General features: G+C 35.7%; 2 protein-coding genes across 3 annotated transcripts; one reads left to right on the top strand and one right to left on the bottom strand.

Annotated features, from left to right (window-relative positions):
* Window positions 1–387: 387 nt before the first annotated feature.
* LOC117325749 (plasminogen receptor (KT)-like) lies at window positions 388–9,806 on the bottom strand. Its single transcript, XM_033882189.1, is given in 7 exon segments — window positions 388–1,763; window positions 4,001–4,110; window positions 7,456–7,499; window positions 7,501–7,587; window positions 7,928–8,021; window positions 9,511–9,659; window positions 9,701–9,806. Coding segments are annotated over 6 exon segments (531 nt in total). The 5' UTR covers window positions 9,564–9,659; window positions 9,701–9,806; the 3' UTR covers window positions 388–1,620.
* Window positions 9,807–12,095: 2,289 nt separating this feature from the next.
* On the top strand, window positions 12,096–22,557 carry LOC117325748. 2 transcript variants are annotated; one of them, XR_004532372.1, is made up of 5 exons: window positions 12,096–12,414; window positions 13,902–14,195; window positions 14,567–14,774; window positions 15,450–15,681; window positions 16,143–22,557. XR_004532372.1 is itself a non-coding variant. In XM_033882188.1 (5 exons), the coding sequence occupies exons 1-4, from the start codon at window positions 12,363–12,365 to the stop codon at window positions 15,505–15,507; spliced, it is 612 nt and encodes a 203-aa protein (XP_033738079.1). In that variant the 5' UTR covers window positions 12,096–12,362; the 3' UTR covers window positions 15,508–15,681; window positions 21,834–22,557. The 2 variants fall into 2 exon arrangements, 1 of the variants encoding a protein (XP_033738079.1); XM_033882188.1 differs by having other exon boundaries at window positions 21,834–22,557.
* The last annotated feature ends 3,562 nt before the right edge of the window (window positions 22,558–26,119 follow it).

Below are 26,119 nucleotides of genomic sequence, written 5' to 3'. Positions count from 1 at the left end.
AATGAAGGTAAAGGTCAACCATTAGAACAAACTTGGTAGCATTTCGTCCCAGTATGCTAGAGAACTTATATTGGGTCTCTGGACGATTCGGTTATTGAGAAGAAATTGTTTAAAGATTTTAGCATATTTGACCCATGTGACCTTGTATGAAGGTCAAGGTCGATCATTCAATTGAAAAAACTTGGTAGCCCTTCATCCCAGCATGCTACAGTCCCAGTATCAGGTCTCTGGGACTGTTGGTAATTGAGAAGAAGTTGGCAGAAGGTGGACGGAGCACCACGTTGGACGGAACACGATGGCTATAGGTCGCACTGACCCTTTGGGTCAGATGACCTAAAAATCAGATAATTGTTTTACATCATACAAATAACACATAAAAAAGACAAATAAAATATGTTCATGCTGAAAATACAGCGTTTTTATATACAAATTAAAATTTTGTGAACACTATATTTCTCATTTGCATACTTGCCATCTTACCTTTGGTAGGAGACTCCAAATTCCAAAGTATGTTAATAGAAAATTTCCAAAGCAGTTTAATAGAAAATCATAAACTATGACATTTTACAAAGTAATTTTGCAAAAGAGGTCATTTTGAGCTCTTTTTAGAACTTTTAGTTTTTTCAAGACCTAAAAACATTTGGAAAGTTGGTAAGCATGCAGTTGATGCTAATTACATATTCTACATAATCAAAGTATTGTTATAATAATACACATGTATTGTAGTCTACATTATCATGCAATCACAACATGGTGGATATATTAAGTATCTATAAAATTAAAACTCTCATATATTAATGCATTTAGAAATATTAATCATTTTTAATTTTAATTAATTTATTAACTTCTATGGATGGTACCCCTTAACAAAACCTGGAGACCTGGGGTGGGATAGCTGTTTTACCAAAATAGCCCTTATCTATATTCAAGATATAACAGTCATATAACATTTATATAGTAATTATACACTACCACTTCAGCAACAGCTGTCATTTCTTAACAGATTAAGTCCAATTTTACGATAGTATTAGATTTCTTAAAATAGATGTCTGTTGGAAAAAATCAACTTAACTACATACATAGAAAATCTTACACTTGTGGTTATGAAATATGCAATGTATTTAATGTGACTATTTAATTTGTTATGAAATTATAAACATTCAAAATCAGTATAATTTTAACAGGAGTGTTACATTCCGTTATGTACATTGCATAACTTGGGAAGTATTTTTCAATGCTAAAGATTGATCTAATGACAAGTGTATGCTCTACTTAGACAATAGTATGACATCATCTACATCACAACAGTGTTACACATTTTATTTCACAATTCGTTCTTGCTTCATATATTAATGTAATTTTTCTATTCTACCCTCAGGCTGGTACTTGTATGTTGTTTACCAGATATACACAAACATATTTTCACATTTTTAAATGACGACTTTCATTATGAAAATTCACAATATCAAATCTAATTTTTTCTCTCATAAATAGAAAAAACATTCAATACTAATTTCTACTGACCCTGAGATCTTTTATTACACTATTTCTCATCAATAATTCTAAACATGTATACAACTCTCATTCAATTAATTATCAATATCACATGTCACTACAGCATTACAAGAATATGTCATGGCCTTGGTTTACTCTATTTTCATCCATCTGTTTGAGTCGGGCAGCCTCGATACTACTGAAAGTCGGCAGGCCGTGTGGGAGATCTAGCAGATGTGCCTCCTTATCCATGATTCTGTCAGCCTCCTCTGAAAAAACAGGAGCACTTGTGATATTACCAGATATACGTAGGCAAAATAACTAATGGTCATCTCAGGTCAAACACAAGCATTGGTGAACAAAGGCAAAATCAAGCTAATTTGTAGAATTTATATCCTACACCCGCTTTCCCCCCTCCCCCTTTCCTGAAGGGAGTAATCGTATTGTAGGTGAACTCCTTTGAGGTTAGGTTGGAACATGTAATTTTATGCTACTGACACAATTAGGATGAATTGCTTCTCTACCCATCTGACATTACCAAAGCGATCAAACTTGGCTGAGCATTTAGATAGTTAATGTTGTTACCAAGTTTCAAGAAAATCTGATAATATTTGTTGCTGTTATTGCACTGAAACATCCAAAGATGACATTGTCCGTTAATCAAGGGGCCATAACTCCGCTAAATACTGTGCGCAAAAATTCACATTTGAACTTGGCTGAGCAATTTAGGCATTTAATGTTGTTATCAAGTTTCAAGAAAATGTAATAATATTTGTTGCTGTTATTGCACGGAAACGAAGTGTGACAGATGGACAGACGGCCAGACAAACCCAAATCAATATATCCCCAGTTTCAGTGAAAACAGGGGGAAAATAAAACAATTGTCAATTGTGGCTAAATACATTAGCATTCCTGAGTATGGGCAAACAAATCAATGTGGGCGAGGCAAAATAACTACTGGTACCTGTCAAATTACATCCCAAATAGAAGCAACAAGGATGTCATCATTCAGGACCCCCGCCCAGGGAGCCCAGTCACGGGCATGATATCTCCCCGAGATCATTTAATGTCAATATGAAGGATGGAACAGAAGAGATGATTTAAGTACAATGAACACATTGAGAATCTAAATCATCACTTCACAGTAAGTAACTGGTTTTGAACACTTGGTGAATAAAGTTTGATAAATTATTTCAAAGGGTCTTGGAGATATGCTTAGGAATTGATGAATTTCTCTATCTGTTTCCATGGTAATCAAAGAACTATTACGACTGAAATCTCCTTTATAGCAGAAGGCACTACAAGACCACTGGATTGATTTGTGTAGGAAGTTTTGTAGACTTGTATGTAAGGGTATTGGTGACGTGCCCTGGAAATGATGATGTTTTGAATGTTTTGTGAAGTTACCCAGTATTTTGATTTTGAACTATTTTGGAGATATGCTTTGGAAATGCACCTGATGGACGGACAAAACCCATTTACATACTGATATCGGATTCCCCCTTCTTTGGACAAGGATAAAAAAGTGTACCAGTATCAACTATGTTTATAGCCAAATGCCATACCTATCTGGTCATTTAGAAACATTTTATGGGGGCACATAACATCATTCAACATTATGGTTAAGTAAATGTATAGGGAATTTTACTATCTTGTTGTGGGCTTGGATGAATTATAATTGGTATATAATTCTTAATGTTGTCACTATCGGCTTTATTCCCCTTGTTCATGTCTCTAGTCCTCACTACACAGTCCTATAAACTATATCCCCCTCATTCCTGTCACTGACCTCTACATTATCCTTTACCGGTAAACTATATCCCTGTGTCACTCACCTCTGACCCTCACTACATTGTCCTAAAAAGTATAACCCTGTACCACTGACCTCTGACACTCACTTTACTCCTATAAACTATATCCATGTACCACTGACCTCTGACCCTCACTAGCTACACTCCTATAAATTATATCCCTGTAGCACTGACCTCTGACCTTCACTAGCTACACTCCTATAAACTATATCCCTGTGTCACTGGCCTCTGATCCTCACTAAATTATCCTATAAGTTATATCCCTGTACCACTGACCTCTGACCCTCACTAGCTACACTCCTATAAATTATATCCCTGTGTCACTGACCTCTGACCCTCACTACACTCCTATAAACTATATCCCTGTACCACTGACCTCTGACCCTCACTAGCTACACTCCTATAAATTATATCCCTGTGTCACTGACCTCTGACCCTCACTACACTCCTATAAACTATATCCCTGTACCACTGACCTCTGACCCTCACTACATTGTCCTATAAACTACATCCCTATGTCACTGGCCTCTCTGACCCTCACTACACTCCTATAAACTATATCCATGTATCACTGACCTCTGACCCTCACTACACTCCTATAAACTATATCCATGTACATGTACCACTGACCTCTGACCCTTACTACATTGTCCTATAAGGTATACAAGGGTATCCCTTTTGGATATAACACTGACCTCTAATTCTGACCATCTTGTCACCATAAGCCATATCCCCCTGGTACATGAAGACAAAGGTCAGCGGCAAGAGTGGTGCAATAGCTCCTGGTTTTTTCATTTTCATGAACCTGTCAAAACCAAAAATATTAACAATTAGGAGATATGTCAGAACCTACAACTTGGTCACAATAAAGTAACTTTAGTACATGAATATATCTAGGTATGTTTTGACAATGTCTACAATGCTCTATGAAAATTGAACAAATTAAGTAAACATACATTTTTTTGTATACAAGAAAATACATTATATTAGCTGCAAACATTCAAAAGTTGCACAGACTGAAATGGACTTAATCAATTAGTGATTGCCGCCATGTTTATCTACACTAAGTTAAAATGATGACTCAATCAGGATATTGACAAATGGAAATTTCAAAACTGGTAAATCAAATAAACATGAAAACCAACCAATAGTAAAGAAAATATTTTTCCCAGTCATTAAAATAAAACTACATCTGTACAGGTTAATTTACATACTGTCCATCACCTGTGGCTGTGAGTGTACATGTGTGATCAGATGGGGGTTAGTGCATGAGGCGCCATTTTTTTCAATTTATTCACTACTTGTATTTCTTTATATCAATTTTTTTTATATTTAGGACTTGTTTTTCTGATATCAAATTTCATGGATATTTTCTGTTCATTTTCTATATGTCATAAAATACTGAATAAATAGTAAAATGACATATAACAGGGATGCGTATAACATTATATTAACTGCAAACATGCAGAAGTTGCACAGACTGAATGGACTTATCAATTAGTGATTGTCGCCATGTTTATCTACACTAAGTTAAAATGATGACTCAATCAGGACATTGACAAATGGAAATTTCAAAACTGGTAAATCAAATAAACATGAAAACCAACCAATAGTAAAGAAAATATTTTTCCCAATCGTTAAAATAAAACTTTTGTCAATCTAACTGAATCATGTGCATGACATTTCTAATATTCAAACTTGCATCTTTGTTCATTCTATGTTGCACAAATGTCCAAAAAGGGCAAAAATAAATATAAGCACAAGACTATTGGCGATCGAGGAAACAACAGTTGTTCTGAACTTGATTCATATTACTTGAACCATTTGATCAGACAGTCCAGGTTTGAACCATTTGATCAGACAATCTAGGTTTGAACCATTTGATCAGACAATCTAGGTTTGAACCAGTTGATCAGACAATCCAGGTTTGAACCATTTGATCAGACAATCTAGGTTTGAACCAGTTGATCAGACAATCTAGGTTTGAACCAGTTGATCAGACAATCTAGGTTTGAACCAGTTGATCAGACAGTCCAGGTTTGAACCAGTTGATCAGACAATCTAGGTTTGAACCAGTTGATCAGACAGTCCAGGTTTGAACCAGTTGATCAGACAATCTAGGTTTGAACCAGTTGATCAGACAATCTAGGTTTGAACCAGTTGATCAGACAATCCAGGTTTGAACCAGTTGATCAGACAGTCCAGGTTTGAACCATTTGATCAGACAATCTAGGTTTGAACCAGTTGATCAGACAATCTAGGTTTGAACCAGTTGATCAGACAATCCAGGTTTGAACCAGTTGATCAGACAGTCCAGGTTTGAACCAGTTGATCAGACAATCCAGGTTTGAACCAGTTGATCAGACAATCCAGGTTTGAACCAGTTGATCAGACAATCCAGGTTTGAACCAGTTGATCAGACAATCCAGGTTTGAACCAGTTGATCAGACAATCTAGGTTTGAACCAGTTGATCAGACAGTCCAGGTTTGAACCATTTGATCAGACAATCCAGGTTTGAACCAGTTGATCAGACAATCTAGGTTTGAACCAGTTGATCAGACAGTCCAGGTTTGAACCATTTGATCAGACAATCCAGGTTTGAACCAGTTGATCAGACAATCTAGGTTTGAACCATTTGATCAGACAGTCCAGGTTTGAACCATTTGATCAGACAATCTAGGTTTGAACCAGTTGATCAGACAGTCCAGGTTTGAACCAGTTGATCAGACAATCCAGGTTTAAATAATACACATTTTTGTAGGCTGGTTCCAGGTCAAAGTGACATATATTTTTGTGTCAAAAATTAAATTACAACTGCATGTCATGATGATAATCCCAAATGTCAAAGAAATCTCAAAATATGAGAAATACAAGAGAAATACATATGGTCAAATCAAGATACTGCTCAGGAAAGCACATCTACCTTTCATGATTATCGAACCTATCAAGGTTCAAAGAGATCCATTTAAAACTGAGTCTCTGGACAAAAACAACCTACATTGGATGGACAACAACATGTAAAATGTTTTAGACAGGTTTATAAAATCCACGCACAGGGAACAATTGATATTTACTGGAGTACACATCTAGCTTATCCATCCATTCTGCAGGAACCACATACTATTCTTTTATGTACTTATACATGTATACAGTGGGCTAACATATCATTTAAACATGCAGTGATTTTTGACAATGACCTAGTACTATAAGTAGTATCTTTTGGTACAACAAGCATCCTGGGTATTGCTTAAGTAATACATGTCCCCTACCAGCCCCTCTAAAAATAGTAACCTTGACCTTGACCCAAAATCCCTGAAACTGGAACTTTTCGGAGATATTATGGTCCTTTATCATCGTGTGAAGTTTGATCAAAATCCCCCTTGGAATGAAGCAACATTAGTGTTAGCAATCTTTAGTGTTACTACATACATACATACAAGACAGTTGGAGAGGAAACCGGTAGGGGACTACTAACAAACATCTCATACCTGCTGATATACTAAGTTCAAATTATTTCATACTGGGTAACAACAAGGTCTCTTATACATTATCACAGTTTTTATCTAATACACAAATGTATACTGGGCAAACAACAAGGTCTCTTATACATTATCACAGTTTTTATCTAATACACAAATGTATACTGGGCAAACAACAAGGTCTCTTATACATTATCACAGTTTTTATCTAATATACTGGGTAACAACAAGGTTTCTTATACATTACCACAGTTTTTAAATCTAATATACTGGGTAACAACAGCATCTCTAATACAGGTTACCAGAGCCCCACTCGATTTGCACTCTTCTCAGAAGATCGCATTCTGTTATATGTAAATAGAGTAAACTGGTAGAATATAACCCAAAACAAACATGTTTTTAAGTTTTCTCAAACACTATGACACAAACATGTATATGTCATAAGTCCTTCTCTAGTGAAACACATCACTAGCACACTTAAAACATGGTCGCAGCCATCTTGGAAGATAAATCTTCCAGCTTCGAGACGGAAGAGGTAGAAGATCTTCCAGAGGCAGAAGAGCTACAAATCGAGTGACCGGAAGATATATTCCAGAAGGAGAAGAGTGCAAATCCAGTGGGGCTCAGGGTTTATCACAGTTTTCATTGATGAAGATGCAAACCTCCTTACCCAGCTATACCACCAATACAGGCAAAGCCATAGAAAACAGCGAAAGAAGTGAAACATGTCCCTTGCTCTTGAAATTTGCGCAGCCATCATTCGTTCCCTCATCTGATTATTCATCTGTATCATACGCTCTAGCTGTAATAAAAGAACAATGCAAGACAAGCTTTCCTGTCAAAGTTTCAACAACCCCGAAGTTTCAGAGAAATAATAAAGTGTATCTTAGCTCACTACATACGGTACAGTCTAAATTGGTCCAATATATATATATTATGTTTTCACTTCACAATGATTTGTAATTAACATAATATATTAAGAGATTATCAGCATTCGTGATAAATCGTAAATCTTTTAAAATGTACATAAACTGTAACCACATCATCCCATCCATTGAACATTAATGTATAAAAAATATAATAACAATAAAAAAAAACAAGACAGAAGACTAATAATGACTTCATGTAAGGTTCATATTTACCTGAAGCTGCTGTGTTTTCAGCATGAAATCTTGCTGCTTCTTCATGTTTTCATCCATAGCTTTCCCAATAACAGACCCCATCTTGTCGAATACTCTACAACATCATAGAAAAATTCACACTATCATGAAACTTTCAGTATATCTGAAAGAGATGAACAAAATCCACTCTGGTACACTGAGCACCCATGTGTTAGGAGTTATTTTTCATTATAGCCTGTTAAACTAGAAAAATTCCCATTTGTTTTATGAAAATAACTCTTTTAGCTAAATTCTATCATGTATTTAGTGTACTGACAAGTCACAGAATGACTAGCTACATTATACTACATCTGTACAGGTTAATTTACATACTGTCCATCACCTGTGGCTGTGAGTGTGTGATCAGATGGGGGTTAGTGCATGAGGCGCCATTTTTTCAATTTATTCACTATTTTGTAGCAAAATAGCCGAGGAACTATAATCAAAGTCCTGCAGCCCTCGGTAGGTGTCCTCGAGGTAGCGTCAGACACCCGCCACAATACCCGAGTTTGGAAATAAATAGTGTGGGTCGTTGAGAATCACAATTCAACACTGTCGTAACGTTTCAGTCTATGTATTCAGCAACATCAGCAGTGTACAGAGCATATATAAATGGCAACACTGCTCTCGCTTTCATCAGCATACATAGCAACATCCAGCAAAGTAACACCTAGGCACTCCAACTCGATCTCTCCCTCGAACTTCAACTAACTGTCTGAACTCCACGAACTCCCTGAACTGAACTCGGACTCTGCTCTCGCTTTCACGCCTTTTATACCAAAACCTACCGGAGCGCTACCGGACCCCTGCCGGAGTGGTGCGGGAGCGGTGCACACCTGTACCGGAGCGTTCCGCTTCGGTGACTTAAATGTGTAAATAACAATGTACATAACACTTAGAAAAACAATTAGCCGGTAGTAAATGTTGACCATGTGTAATATAGATGGGGCATCGCTGGAGCTCCCAGACGGGTCCAGCCATTTGTAATGGGTAATAGGGATGAGAGGCGATTAATACCTCTCACTCTGACAGGGGCAATAAACATGAACGGGAGCCGGGCAGACAATTACTGCCACGGGCGTGGTGAATTGATTACTTCACAGGATATCATCCCGACGTGTCCCCCCCCCCCCCCCATCTAATTATCAACGGCAACAGATTGACAGGCTATTAAAATTCCTAAAGCAAAGATGGTATAACAGAAAAATGAGAAAATAGAAACATACTACACTAATATAGAAAAATACTACAATTTCTTTATATCATTTTTTTTATATTTAGGACTTGTTTTTCTGATATCAAATTTCATGGATATTTTCTGTTCATTTTCTACACGTCATAAAATACTGAATAAATAATAAAATGACATATAACAGGGATGCGTATAACAAATTTCTGATATCAAATTTTCAATATAAAAAAATATTACTCTACATCAAAACTATTGTATAAATGGTAAAATGGTGTTTCGATTATATATAGCCCAATAATAAAGGTGGTGTGATTTACTGATGCATAAGTAACTTATCTCTTACTCAAAGTAGTAACTGTTACCCAGGTATTACCCAAATCTGGGGTTGTGTCTAACCTGTTTGACACAGGACTGTACTTTTGACATTCACATCTGAAATGAATCTCAATATATTTAACATCAACCTCACTGCATCGACGTATTTATAATCATTATTATGTTTTGTATTATCATACATGATATCAGGGACGTATAATAATATATATATATGTCCCTGATGATATGGATATATTGACTTTCAGTCTGTTTCCATCATATACACTATTAAATGCTATTAAATATATTTGCCTTATCTTGTCTCCGCCGTCCTACAAAACTACCCGGAAGTGGAAGTGCATCATTTTGTAAACAATGTGTTCCAGGTCTGTTGGCAGCTTCGATTTTATCCCCAACTACATGGGTGGTAGAGAATTTGTGTATCCCGAGCCGAGCCCGAGCCGAAGACCCGAGCCCGAGCTTTGGATATTTCCGTTTTTCTCCTTCATTACTGAATGGATTAAAGTGATTTTTTCTACAAAGATTTGATTTCAGGTTTTAAATCAATCCGTGTAAGTGGATTTTCTTAAAATGTATTTTAACGTCCTAAATCGACGATTTTCATTTTTTAGGGGGAGAATTTGTGTAGCCCGCAATCAAGCGTGACTATTCATGTTTTTTGCTAATTATTTCCGATACATGCTATTATTGAGAAATATTACTAGATACAAACAACAAGTAAATATAGCTGATTCTAAAAATATAAATGTCAACATATATCTAATGTGACTTGATGTCAAATTTTGACATTTTTGTAACCGCGCCGACGATCAATGAACTCGCCGTGTTTACCGAGCTTTCACCGAGCCCGTGCTAAGGGCAGATAACTCTACCGATCCCGAGCTTTGTGACTGTACATTAGTAAAGCCTTTAGTGATATATGTGAGTAAGTTAACTAAGTTAGGTGATTCTGTACTATGTTCAACGCCAAGCACAACAATAGTTTCTCCAGTGAAATCTGATCAAATCTCTCCCCTCCATGATATTTCTGACATCGGTACTCCTAAAAAGCCCAAACCTAGGTCTAGATTATCTTTAACAAATAGGAGATTATCAAATATAATGGAAGATGATAGACCGTCAATTTGTAAGCCAGTAGAAACAAAACGTATTTGGATGGATAACGATAAGAGTACAATAAGTTTTAAAGAAAAAGATGATATTTTAAAGGATAGAAAATTATGCGGAAATACTATGTGTTATGTTCAGGGCATTTAAGAGAAACAATTTAGGTATAACTAAGCAGAAAGATCATTTGTCAGCGTCCTTAGAAATGCAGGTAAGTTCATCATACGGGGAAAATAGGAAAATCTTAAAAACAATTTTACCTAGCATACAACAGCAAACAAATGGGGTTGACTGTGGGGTTTTTGCCATCGCTAATTTAGTCGAGTTTTGTTTTAATGGGTTTAAAGGTAGTGAAGAAATAGAATTCGACATAGATTATATGAGACAGCATCTAGTAAATTGAATTTTAAATGGTAGGTTTTCTAAATTTCCAAAGAAAAAACTTAGTAAATACAGAAAAAAGAAAGTTTCTCAAGCCTTAACTTATGATATTTTTATCGATTGTGAGTCAGATGGATGTCATATTTCTAATGTTTTTGATGATATGGTAAGTTGTGACGCTGGTTGCGATAGGTGGTTTCACAATAGATGTGTTTGTGATCAGTCAGATTTTCATTTTTCAAGAGACAGTTTCGTTTGGCATTGTACTAAATGTTCGAAAATTCAAACTAGAATACAATAGGAAAATAGTACTGTAGTTGTATTAAAATCATGCATTGATGAAAATATTTTTTTACTAAAAGAAATAGCTTTAGTAACAGATGAAAAGTAAACGAGTGAATTGGTTTATAACACAAATGAAAACTTTATTTTCTACGTAAAAAAATACAAAAGTACATATGGTGATAAAAATATTTTAATGTGATAAACAATAATGAAAAGATGGGTAAATATATATAAAATCATTAAAATAAAATGATATGGGCTCTTTGTAGAACTGCGTCCTCGTCGCAGAGCCCGGAAACATTCTTATACCAGAATGGCTAAACGTTCTACAAAGCTCGGGATCGGTAGAGTTATCTGCCCTTAGCACGGGCTCGGTGAAAGCTCGGTAAACACGGCGAGTTCATTGATCGTCGGCGCGGTTACAAAAATGTCAAAATTTGACATCAAGTCACATTAGATATATGTTGAAATTTATATTTTAAGAATCAGCTATATTTACTTGTTGTTTGTATCTAGTAATATTTCTCAATAATAGCATGTATCGGAAATAATTAGCAAAAAACATGAATAGTCACGCTTGATTGCGGGCTACACAATTTCTCCCCCTAAAAAATGAAAATCGTCGATTTAGGACGTTAAAATACATTTTAAGAAAATCCACTTACACGGATTGATTTAAAACCTGAAATCAAATCTTTGTAGAAAAAATCACTTTAATCCATTCAGTAATGAAGGAGAAAAACGGAAATATCCAAAGCTCGGGTTCGGGTCTTCGGCTCGGGCTCGGCTCGGGATACACAAATTCTCTACCACCAACTACATGCGTCTGACTTACATTGAGCACTGACCGGAAGTTTGGAATTGATTGGATCCTCGCCGAGATGTTTACTGTTTTCAAGACTACTGTTTTAAAGAAAAGCAATAATATGGTCATATGTGTCAAAGTCGATTGCTCATCAACTGTAAACTCGTCCTATCGCGGATAAGTTTTTATTATGAGCGATGGTAATGTTTGAATAGGACCGAAGTAGGGAGGATGTGATCAGACGTTAGTGCAGTGACAAGTCTCCAACTTCAAAGGACACTATTTATCAGCTGACAACTATTGAATCTGAAATGAGATATAAAATCACTCTCCCATTTATTTTGCAGTGCATCGTTTTGATAGGTAACTAAAGTAGAAGGGGATCTTAATTGTACTAGAATTTAACTAGCACGGGCAATTGCATGTGAAAAATGGTTAATTTTATAATGTGATAATTGACACTGGTCAAGGGACCGCTACTACTAAAAGTCTAAGGTTGGCATAAAAACAGTGGCCGCAAGTGTGGTGGTACGGTATGCTATGGCATATTAAGATGTAACTGGGATTCTACTTCAGCTGATGCTATTGTAAGAAGAGTGGGAAAATGCATGGCCACTGAGACCAGGGTTCGAACCCGAGACCTCCGAACACTAGCCGGATGCCCTATCGATTGAGCTACCTGGTCGCCAATGATCGACCCAGTCCAGTTCTGCTACACTCTTCCCTCCCTTTTTTAAGTCTTGGACCTCGGAAGACTTCACAACTCAGGTTCAGGTATCCCCTTGTCAAGTATTCACCTCACTTGAAACAAGATCCTGGTCACGGCACCAAATGTAAGAGGGGTAGAAAAATGCACGGCCAGACCAGTGTTTGAACCCGAGACCTCCGAACACTAGCCGGATGCTCTATCGATTGAGCTACCTGGTCGCCAATGATCGACCCATGCAGTCCAGTCTGCTACACTATGACTACTGTGAATACCACCTCTGGTGTAGGGCCAGAGGGCACTACTATATGAAATCGTGGAATTCTCCACCACCGTTTGGTGTCACTAAGATTTTGGTGCTAACATAATAAAATCAAGCTTTACATAACACCTATCTTACATATATGGATAAATGAGATATTTATTTACCCCAAAACACTCATTTTAAATTCCCATATCAGTGTGATATTCCATCTGAATAGACCCTTTCTATACTACTATGTTATCATGACAGATTGTCTGTACATGATAAACAAGTATCTTTCAAAGTTACAATCATTATCCAGACTGTATGAATTATAAATAGTGTAGCTTCCGCCTCATGGTGGATGCTCTAGTAATTAAAGCTTGTTTCGTCTTCGAATTCCTATATGAAATATTTGTATATGTTTGGAGTGTTATGAATATTAAATAAATGTTGTTTAAACTAAACCTGTTGATAATATGTTAATTGAAAAGTGTAGCTTTCTTATCCTACGAAAGGCAGTAAGTCCATAAGGCTATAAACATGACAATTTATACTTTGAACTTGTTAATAATTAATCAGTTAAAAAGTGTACATTTACAAGTAAGCATTTTCAAAGAAACTAAAATGTAATAATATAAATAAGTTCCTGCATCTAGATAGAAGAGTTAATATATTGACTTTCAGTTAATATCCATGGTTCATATAAGCAGTCTTCTTCCAGTGATATTATTCAGCTTTTTGAATCAAGGAAGCATTTGAATTTCAATGAAAAATGCATTCATAAATCTCAGTTTTTTAGCTTATAGAAAATTGCAAAATTTTAGTGGAATAAAATTGTAGTGTGAAACAGGGCTAGTTTTTCTTCACCTTTAATCATTTGATTGGTTTATTTTACAGGTGCCTGCATGCTGGTATATACCGGGACACTACCAGGACTTCACATGGAGATGGAGAGTGTATGCATGGATGGTGCAGCCATCTTAATATCAATGCATGCTCTGACTACAGCACCTGTGTCCTGTACTGTGTGGTACAAGGACCTGGATCAAAGCAAATCTGTTGTCAATAAAACAGAGATCATTACAGTCACAGAAAATAATGTCACACTAAGCAATCTTAGAAAGACCACACGATATCTCGTCCATGTGATTTGTGATGACAATGAGTCTCTTCAGAAGACTGTATTTACAGGTATATAACCTTTATGATGTAATCACATTGCACTGTTATTAGGTCCAAACATCATATAGTATAACAGAATTTGTTTCAGTTCAATTATAGAAACTAAATTCAATCAATTAAAGAAGCAATATACTGTATATATTACAATATAACAAATTATTGCTATAACTCCTAGAAACTCGAGGAGTTCATTGCTGGAAGGGGAGTATGTAACCCTGTTAGATACTAGCTGCAATATACCACTTGGCTAAAGAGCATAAGACTAGTATGCCAGAGGTCCAGGGTTCTATCCCTAGTGGAGACACTGATTTAGATTTAATCATATGCTCTGTTACATAGGGTCACATCGTCAATTCATTACTGGACTTTGTATTATTCAGGAAAATGCCTTTCGGATCAGGAGTACAATTCAAACAGAAATGATGAGCCTGATGTAACCTATAAGGAGCAAGCCATATTTTCAGCTTCAGCTGTGGACATCGTACTAGGTCTGATGTTTAGTGTGGCGGCCATCATTACAGTGTCCATGACAGCCTATTACATGTATCGCAAATATCAACGTAGAAGACGACTTCAACAATTTCTTAGGTTTGTGTGCAATTATTTCTAATTGTAATAAATGAAAAAAAAAAAATAATGTCAACTCCTAGGGTGAATAGCATTCTTGATTCCATAGTGATTTTTGTGATACAGTGTAATTTTGATTTCATAAATCTTCTTGTATCGTTGAGAGAGTTTTTTAAGAGAAATTTTCTGTTTTTCATCTGATTGTAGATTCTGTGAAGTCTACCTGTATAATAGTTTTTAGGTCACCTGAGACTAAGGGCTACATCTTTGTTCAAATTGATGAACTTGACCTAAATTCAAGGTCACAGGGGTTGAATATACCAAAACCTTTTAAACAATTTTTTTCTCAATAATCAAGATTCAACCTGATAAGGCCCTGTTGCATTCTGGGATGAATAGGTACAAAGTTTGTTTAAATGAATGACCTTGGCCTTCATTCAAGTTCATGGGGGTTATTTTGGTTGAATCCTCTTCCATTTAACAGGTATTTGCTCAGCATATAAGCATGTGTAACAAAAGTCGTTATGATTAAGCCTCTGCTTGGGATCCAACCAGGTACCCTGGACTTACTAGACTCTACATAATGAGTTAAAAGATAAATTTGCCTCGCCAAGTTGGATGAGACATGTTAAAGAGAAATATGGAAATGTTGTTCTACTAAATGAGTATTACATGTATTTGTTGTCTCTGTTGTAGTACACCACACACAGACCCATTTGAAAGTCTTCAGAGTTACATGGAGGACGACTCTTGATCAAGGGAGAAAACTCCTGCTCAACTAACATCACACAAAGCTCGCCACTGCCCAAGGAAGATGAAGAAAGGTTTCGGAATATATAGAATTTCAAGTTTATTGGAGATCATCATGTTGTCACAACAGCAATATATTTACATCAAGTAAATGGTGGAGAAATATCTAATAGTCCAGGTAATAGACTAATGCATCTGTCCTATGTCTGATATTATTGCAATACTTAGACCAGCTGTATGAGATAGTTGGCTACTCCATGCCACCCTGCATCACTTTAACTTGGTATAAATACCAGCTTCAAAATTTGCCATACATTAACATATGAAGTGTTGTCACCATATAACATTACTGGAGACTTGTCAGCATTAAATCCGAGGGTTCCACTACCCTTGGCATGTGTTATCATTGATTGGTTTCAGACAAAATCTGTGACTGATCACTAGGCTGATGGCTGTCCTCCAATGATTACAAACATTTACTGCGATGCCAAAGCCAGTCCATCTGACCTTTATGATGTCCCACAATTTTATCATTTTTTAACAGACCGTATGCGTTAAAACTTAATTACAATTTCTGAACTAGCTAACTTTTATGTACAGATGTACACAGCCTTTGATGTTGTCATCACATTTTTCTAGGGAGCAGATACTTATACAGACCTAAGATTTGATTCCTTGGGATTAAAAGGTATTGGTGCTTGCTATTTCCTAATCCTAGATACCAGGGTAGTAGCTCAATAAGGTTTTACATATCTATAATTCCTCTACATGTATTTCACTATAGAATGGCATTGTTATTTTGCCTACCAGTCAATTACAGCAGTTATCAGTATGCAAATTTTGCATTAAACATTATAAGTCTCATTAGGTATTTCAAAAATACTGTATTTTATCTAAGGTCTTACCATTGATTATGGTAATATAGAGACTGTATTTGTTTTAATTTGGAAATTCTGGTTACTATGGATTAAGATCTTTACTGACTGATTTACATACAGATTTGAGAAGTGATAGCCATACCCTAAAGGTGTTCTTGCCTATTCAGTGTTTCTACTGATAACTGTGTTATATAGTATGAGCTTTGTGTGATTTCGTCTCTACTGCCTTCATATTAACTATGCCAAATAGATATAGACTTATACTACAATTACTGTACACACAGTGTGTGATTGGTCCTCTGTAGAATTGTGTTGGACGTCCAATATTGTAGAGAATTGCCACAAGCATCTTTGTGATTTGTACAATACTTATCTGCCATTAGTGAGGTATATAGACAAACAACGAAATGCTCATTCTATGTACATGTCGATTAACAAAAGATTCTTTTAATGTAGTAGAATTATTAAATGTAGAATTGTTTTAATTTTCTGTATGTCAAACATTGTAGACAAATATGACATTTTTTGTACATTTGTTTTATCTGTACAATACTCTTCTGCTATAAACTTTTCATTCCAATCAGATAAATATTAGATCTAGTCATCATCAAACAAGGATTTTTTTCAAATCCAAGAAATATTTTGTACAACATGATAGGATACCAGGGTATGTACAGCTCTATGTCCTGTTGTAGTATCACCAGTAATTCAGGATACCAGGGTGTATACAGATCTATGTCCTGTTGTAGTATCGACAGTAATTCAGGATACCAGGGTGTATACAGATCTATGTCCTGTTGTAGTATCACCAGTAATTCAGGATACCAGGGTGTATACAGATCTATGTCCTGTTGTAGTATCGACAGTAATTCAGGATACCAGGGTGTATACAGATATATGTCCTGTTGTAGTATCACCAGTAATTCAGGTTACCAGGGTGTGTACAGATCTATGTCCTGTTGTAGTATCACCAGTAATTCAGGATACCAGGGTGTGTACAGATCTATGTCCTAGTATCACCAGTAATTCAGGATACCAGGGTGTATACAGATCTATGTACTGTTGTAGTATCACCAGTAATTCAGGATACCAGGGTGTGTACAGATCTATGTCCTGTTGTAGTATCACCAGTAATTCAGGATACCGGGGTGTGTACAGATCTATGTCCTGTTGTAGTATCACCAGTAATTCAGGATACCAGGGTGTGTACAGATCTATGTCCTGTTGTAGTATCACCAGTAATTCAGGATACCAGGGTGTATACAGATCTATGTCCTGTTGTAGTATCACCAGTAATTCAGGATACCAGGGTGTGAACAGATCTATGTCCTGTTGTAGTATCACCAGTAATTCAGGATACCAGGGTGTATACAGATCTATGTCCTGTTGTAGTATAACCAGTAATTCAGGATACCTGGGTGTGTGCAGATCTATGTCCTGTTGTAGTATCACCAGTAATTCAGGATACCAGGGTGTATATACAGATCTATATCCTAGTATCACCAGTAATGCAGGATACCAGGGTGTGTACAGATCTATGTCCTGTTGTAGTATCACCAGTAATTCAGGATACCAGGGTGTATACAGATCTATGTCCTAGTATCACCAGTAATTCAGGATACCAGGGTGTGTACAGATCTATGTCCTGTTGTAGTATCACCAGTAATTCAGGATACCAGGGTGTGTACAGATCTATGTCCTGTTGTAGTATCACCAGTAATTCAGGTTACCAGGGTGTGTACAGATCTATGTCCTGTTGTAGTATCACCAGTAATTCAGGATACCAGGGTGTGTACAGAGCTATGTCCTGTTGTAGTATCACCACTAATTCAGGATACCAGGGTGTATACAGATCTATGTCCTAGTATCACCAGTAGTTCAGGATACCAGGGTGTGTACAGAGCTATGTACTGTTGTAGTATCACCAGTAATTCAGGATACCAGGGTGTATACAGATCTATGTCCTGTTGTAGTATCGACAGTAATTCAGGATACCAGGGTGTGTACAGAGCTATGTCCTGTTGTAGTATCGACAGTAATTCAGGATACCAGGGTGTATACAGATCTATGTCCTAGTATCACCAGTAATTCAGGATACCAGGGTGTGTACAGAGCTATGTCCTGTTGTAGTATCACCAGTAATTCAGGATACCAGGGTGTATACAGATCTATGTCCTGTTGTAGTATCACCAGTAATTCAGGATACCGGGGTGTGTACAGATCTATGTCCTGTTGTAGTATCGACAGTAATTCAGGATACCAGGGTGTATACAGATCTATGTCCTGTTGTAGTATCACCAGTAATTCAGGATACCGGGGTGTGTACAGATCTATGTCCTGTTGTAGTATCACCAGTAATTCAGGATACCGGGGTGTGTACAGATCTATGTCCTGTTGTAGTATCACCAGTAATTCAGGATACCAGGGTGTATACAGATCTATGTCCTGTTGTAGTATCACCAGTAATTCAGGATACCAGGGTGTGTACAGAGCTATGTCCTGTTGTAGTATCACCAGTAATTCAGGATACCAGGGTGTATACAGATCTATGTCCTGTTGTAGTATCACCAGTAATTCAGGATACCGGGGTGTGTACAGATCTATGTCCTGTTGTAGTATCACCAGTAATTCAGGATACCAGGGTGTGTACAGATCTATGTCCTAGTATCACCAGTAATTCAGGATACCAGGGTGTATACAGATCTATGTACTGTTGTAGTATCACCAGTTATTCAGGATACCGGGGTGTGTACAGATCTATGTCCTGTTGTAGTATCACCAGTAATTCAGGATACCAGGGTGTGTACAGATCTATGTCCTGTTGTAGTATCACCAGTAATTCAGGATACCAGAGTGTGTACAGATCTATGTCCTGTTGTAGTATCACCAGTAATTCAGGATACCAGGGTGTATACAGATCTATGTACTGTTGTAGTATCACCAGTAATTCAGGATACCAGGGTGTATACAGATCTATGTCCTGTTGTAGTATCACCAGTTATTCAGGATACCGGGGTGTGTACAGATCTATGTCCTGTTGTAGTATCACCTGTAATTCAGGATACCAGGGTGTATACAGATCTATGTCCTGTTGTAGTATCACCAGTAATTCAGGATACCAGGGTGTGAACAGATCTATGTCCTGTTGTAGTATCACCTGTAATTCAGGATACCAGGGTGTATACAGATCTATGTCCTGTTGTAGTATCACCAGTAATTCAGGATACCAGGCCTAGGGTGTATATACAGATCTATGTCCTAGTATCACCAGTAAGTCAGGATACCAGGGTGTGTACAGATCTATGTCCTGTTGTAGTATCACCAGTAATTCAGGATACCAGGGTGTGTACAGATCTATCCTTTAACATCTATAAAATTCAAAAAGCATTTTTTTGTTATCATCTTGTCCCATAAAAACAAAATTTGTGTATCAGTTTATATTTCATTATGCTTGATTGTGTGATTTACTGTGTACCAATATAAAAATCATTATCAATACTTAGTTTTGTCAAGAGTTCATGTTGGTATTACTGTTCCACAATGTCATTAGTTGCAGTATGGTACAATTGTCAAATTAATACTTCCAGGAGAAAGAAAAATCACAAGTACTACATGTACAAAAGTGTTGTTTTAGAAGCTTAAGCCATATGGCATTAGCATATATATTTTTAGTTTTTAAACAAGTTGTGATATTTTTTCCTGCTTTTATTGTTTAAGTATTGTTTTAGTTCTAATGAGTTTTGTATTGCATTTTTTAATGCTTGATATTTTCCTATTACAGGTTAAGTATGTGTATAATTTCAAATTGATACAGATAGATTGCATTACAGAGTAATTCTTTAATGTTGTAATAAACAGATAGATTGCATTACACTTAATTGGTCAAGAAGTATTTCAAGTAACTATAGCTATATATCAGCTAGTTGTAGCCATAATTGTATTTTGAAAAAAAGACAGTATTCTGTTACTCTTGGATATGAGATTATATTGATCTGATAATATAAGTTGTATTGACATGATTCAATATATGTTGACATGGTTCAAAGTATTTTGGGTTATTATTTTAATGCATTTCATCACAATGTTTTCATGTAGTTTAAATGTAGTACAGTAACTGTACAATATACATGTCGTTTGTTTTATATCTGCCAGTCAATTATAACAATTTTATCATTTATCAATGTAAGATGTTTTATGTAATTATTTATAATTAATAATTGTTATTTATTTTCCCATTTGTAGTATTTTTTTATGGTTATATATATATGCTGCCAAATGTACTTATGACATTCCTGCCCTACAGACTGAAGTGAATCAGTGTGCAAAAGACCTTTGGAGAGATTTGATGAGTTGAACTTATCTTGTATGCTACTAATTGGGGAAGTATTTACCAGGATATATCTACAAGTGGCCAATTTAAACGTGCAATATTATTGGAATGATGAATACAGTATATTGGCTGTAATCTATGTACATAATTATATATTTAGTAATGAGAACTGATTGGCTAGTGAATGGCTACCTGTACATTATATATAGTGGGTACCATGTTCCGTTTACTCCTCAATGCACAGAGTGAGGAGTAGATTACTATATTGAGTCTGTACCTATAACATGGTATCTTAATTCTCAGAAGAAAAACATTCAACATAATTAGATTGTCAGAACTTTTATTTGTTGACATACATGACCTTACATCGGTAAACTATGTATCCACAAATATGGGGGGTACAATCGGTTTTGGTTACATGTGTAGATGGTTATAAGAAATGCTCTCTATCTATTTGCTTCTTGATAAAATGATTTTTTTGGGTGACTCTGCTGGTCTGCCAGTTGTCTTGGAAGATTCTGTACTGGTCTGCCAGTAGTCTACTTATGGTATTTTGTAATCCATTTCTATAGGTTCCAGGCAATAAATCTAAAAAAAATATTGCCTAAATGGATACTTGCCAACTAATTTGCCTTAAACGACTGTATGGTATATACAGAAGAAGAACAGGCCTGAGGGCCAGTAGATTTGGTCTATGGGCAAGTAATGCTACTTGTCTGTTCGGCAAGTGCAAATTTTCTTGTACTCTTCACCATTCTTATTTTACTACCAATTCAATAAATGGGATTAATAAATTTAAAATTTGGACCATTTTTTTCGAATACATATTTTGCTGACAGCCATGATTAAATTTCTTGCCCAGGTTATATATACAATGTATATGTTTATGGTATGTTTATCATATCCTGATATGGTCATGTTCGGAACCTATAGGATATCTAGCATGACTAGAAGTTAGTTGCTTCTTTGAATCAAGTTTACGAAAGTGTGATTCACATTTGTGAAGTGTTCATATTAAAGGATGAGGTAATTGATCTTTTTTGGTGTTACAATGGTCTCAGCTTTATAAAATTCAGTGATCATATATGAGGTGAACAGTTTTCCTTTGTTTAATATTTTTAGCTCACCTGCCCAGTGATGTGGTACATCATCCTTTTTCAACCTGGAGTAAACATGTAACTTCAAACAATAACCAAGAGGGCAGTCATGATGATATGAACCAGAAGGATGAAGTTCCATCAAATTTGTTCAAGTGAACCACAGGTGTCTACTTCTGGCTATTATTGATAGAAAAATATATTAGCCCTTCTCCTACTATATCAACTTGATGAGTACGGTCTAATATTATTTCTATCAATACAAGCCAGAAGCAGACGCCTCTGAGTGAACATAGATTTACTTTGAAGATCATATGAGCTGGAGGTGAAGTTTCATTTACTTATTCTCAGCCATGAGGTCATTGTCATAATATTACACTGATTTGGTGTTAAAGAAGCATTCTGGGATGAAGGACTGCAAATATTTTTCAAACGAATGACTTTGACCTACTTTTAAGGTTGCATGTGTTGTACATGCTAAAATCTTATATATATTGTTAAGAAAGAAGCCCAATTTTATAATGAATGTGTCAAATTAATGATGTGGAAAGAAGAATTAATAATTTGATCCTCGTCAATAAACTTTGAAAGTCACTTGAAGTTGGTTTCCTGTCAAAGTCTTCTCCCTTTGGACCCAAGGGGACTCTTGTTAGCTGGTACTATTGATGATTTCATTATATGTACTCTGTATTCCGATTAAGTTTTTAGTTGGCTTTATTGAAGGTACAATAAAAAGACTCTTAAATTTTTTTAGCAGTATTGTTGATTTCGATAGAATATTTTTGAAAATTTGAATATTTTCAGAGTTAAAGAGACATCACGGCAAAAGCGTTTTTGTTTTTATTGATTGTACATGTTTTAAAGACTTCCAGTTACATGGCTATGCTATTCTGATATTTGCATGGATTTCCAATGTTCAACTTGACCACTCAATTTAGTCGGGAAACCCCTATTAAATTACATCACTTGATTGTTTTGAAAATGAGGCAGTCATATGTTAACAGGAAGACATGATGTAAGTCGAGACACAGTATGTGTAACCTGTTAAACAGTGTTTTAAACATGAGATTCGGTAATAGTTGTGGCAATGTTATTTGTAAATTGAAAGTCAATTCAGGATTATGAAAATTTGAAAATTTATTCCCAACATTGTACTAAATTATGTTTGTAAACAACAGGCAGAGCTAACCATACATTGTGTGTGTTTGCCAATACATACACTGGCAATGCAGTAGAATCATCCAGAATGTTGTGACTCATGTTTCTTTCTAGGCAAAATTCAAGATATTTCCTTTGCCCACTTGGCCATCTTTTGTTATGTAACTGATGCTGTAATCCTTTAAACCACAGCTGAAGCCATGTTTGTTTACAGGTGTTGCTGTGTTGTACACATACTTTATCATATATGACACAAAGAAATTACATATCTAGGCTGTTTATCAACGATGAGAGATTTCTCTTTTATAATTATTAATTACATTTTTTTGTACATATTTCAGTGAAATCCAATCATCATTATCCATAAGAATATACACTTGATATATATATGCAACAATAAAAAAAATAACAGTACAAAAATTGATTACCGTGATGTCACTTTAAGAATAATCCAGGTTGTATAAGTTATAATTAATTTTTCTTTGTTTTCATGGTAAATACTCAAATGTGATTGGTCGAAAAATTCTTTTCATTCTTCTATGAAAGAAATTCCGAGAATGGGGCGAAAAATGTGACGTCACAATACGACAATTGACGTTGCGTATTGATTTGAGAAAAAGAATCCCAAATAAAACCCGTAAAATTGTGCATAAAACATGTTTTGAATTAGAAAAAGACAATTAACTGAAATTAATTATAAGCATTGAGGTTGATTTTTAAAATTTTCATCAGGGTATGAAAAGAATTTTTGTTGCAAACTTTGTAAGAATCCACTTACGTGGATTCTTACAAAGTTTGCAACAAAAATTCTTTTCATACCCTGATGAAAATTTTAAAAATCAACCTCAATGCTTAAATGAGTGATTTTATTGTATGTGTATGTTTGTTTTCTGATAAGATCTGTGGCCTTCATATCAATAGAAAGGAATACTAATATACAATTTTAGTATATTTAAATAGAGGCAAGTATGAGAATATACATATGCCTATGTGATGTCAAACAAAGTGCATTTCAATTGTTGTTGTTTTTTAAGATTTGTTTTTTTCATTTTGCAATTTTTTATCCAGACAACCATGTTGAGGTTTTCATAACAACATACTCCAGACCTTTAAATAAAGTTTTAGTTTGATAACTTCATTACAACAGAAGGAGTAAAAATAAGTGAAAGAAGCATCCATTTTTAAGTCACCTGAGACATAGTCTCAATAATTATATGGTCCTCACCCCTCAGTCTAGGGGTGGGGCCAAAAGGGGTCAATTACCTGAAATTTCAAAAAAAATTCTCAAGACCCAAACAAGGTTGAATCAAATACTCTTCATAGATGGAAGGGTCTTAAGGTTCTTTACCAAAATTGTGAATTCATGACCCAGGGGTTTCACGTTTTTCCCTGGGGTGGGGGTAAACTTTACTAAAGTTTATATAGGGAAATCATTTTTTGAATATCATTAGGTGGATTTCATTTGGAATTAATTCTAACTTGGTTAGAATTAGTGGTTTTGGAAGGTAGTTTGATGTTAATACAAATGTTGGCCCAACTGACTGCCAGGGACTGATGGCAGGGTCAATTTGACAGAAATATTTTAAGACTCAGGAGGCCGTTAAGGCCCATGGGCCTCTTGTTAAATTGTTAAATTAAGAATAGAGAGGGGGGGGGGGGGTTTAAGGAGAAACCTCTCATTGTCATCATTTCTCCCCCAAAATGAACGATAATTTGTCATTCAGCCTTAATTTCTTCACTAGTAGTCACCAAATATGTGTTTTGAATATTTTAAGTTTTGTCGCTGTGATGCTTTTTAATTGTTGTACAAAAATACATCTTAGTTGTAAAGAATTACCAATGTAAATCCTGTTTATCAAGTCATCAGCATCCTTTTTCACTATCTTGCATAGTCATTCCAGGACATTTTTGCTCTTTTAGATAAAATTTGCACACATTTTCTTGATCTATAGCTCCTGGTAGTAAAAAAAAACTTAACTCAGAATTCTCCCCTGTTGTCTAAGTTATGTACAAATTTTAAAAATTGTGGAGAGCTGTAATAGTGATACGCTAACACTGAATTATACACAGTGTAACTTGTCTTATGTCATGCCCAGGAAGAAATTACCTGTCTGAACTCATACACAAAAAAATATAATAATCATAAGGACAAGCTTATCTAAATATTAACCTGAAAACGTCCAGTGGTGTACTAATGTACTTCCTGTGGTCGCTGGACTTATCTTGATAATTACTTTGATAATTACTTCATTCGGTGTTGAATTCCAAGAAAACTTCAAATAAGAACATCTTTTCACTATTTGTAAAATGTGTATTTACATTTACAACAGAGTTCAGTTAAGACCATATTTCTATAATGTTTTGTACATTCGGTAGACTTTTAACTACAAACACATATGAATTATTATTATTGGTTATCTAAAGTATGTCTTATAAGATCTGTCTTGGTAGTACAGTATGATCATAATACAATGTATCGGATATGTATGAAATGTGTTTATTAGTTTGTAAATACATTACTATATTTAAATATTCATTGGCATTTGTCCTCTTTATGACCAGTGTTACCATCACCGGGGATTTAAAAGTGAATTAGTTGAGCATCAACGATGGACTCATTCAAATGTAATTATGAATACGACAGATACATGTATATAAAATAGTCGACCTTTCTCACAGAAATAGATCAGTTTATTAAACACGATGTATCATTCCATGACCACTGACAAACATTTAGGGTGAATCAAACTTTCTGATCAGATGGACGATATCGTTGATTTACCCATATGCCACCTATATAGCTGGATGGATATATGCGGGCACGTGTTGATTATGCTGGAACCTCACACTTCTTGAGGACAGGGGTGTGCGTTTTTAATTAAATATGGCAAGTAGGAAGAGAATAAATATTACAAATCGAGCAGACTTTGGACCGAGTCATCTGTGAAGGGGATTCCTGTGGTCGCTCCTAATAAGCTGAGAGTAAAGGAGATGGTACCAATGCTCTCAATTGACATAAGACTATTGATGCCAAATTCGGTTTGAATATCGTTCATAAAGTTGATGTTACAAAACCTACTTATAGGCGGAGTTGGCACATATGTGTTATAGGAGTAATGAAAATCACCCTGCCCGCGCTGGGGCTCAAACTAG

This window comes from Pecten maximus, chromosome 4 (genome assembly GCF_902652985.1).
Source record: "Pecten maximus chromosome 4, xPecMax1.1, whole genome shotgun sequence".
Lineage (NCBI taxonomy): Eukaryota > Metazoa > Mollusca > Bivalvia > Pectinida > Pectinidae > Pecten > Pecten maximus.
Note: the sequence above shows the minus strand (reverse complement) of the source record. Positions and strands in the feature narration are given on the sequence as shown.

Excerpts from the sequence above, each read along its gene's own strand:
- LOC117325748 (XM_033882188.1), top strand. The coding sequence starts at position 12,363 with ATGAGATATAAAATCACTCTCCCATTTATTTTGCAGTGCATCGTTTTG. Across the intron at positions 12,415-13,901 it reads GCAGTGCATCGTTTTGATAG|GTGCCTGCATGCTGGTATAT; the intron begins GTAACTAAAGTA and ends TTTATTTTACAG. Across the intron at positions 14,775-15,449 it reads CGACTTCAACAATTTCTTAG|TACACCACACACAGACCCAT; the intron begins GTTTGTGTGCAA and ends TCTCTGTTGTAG.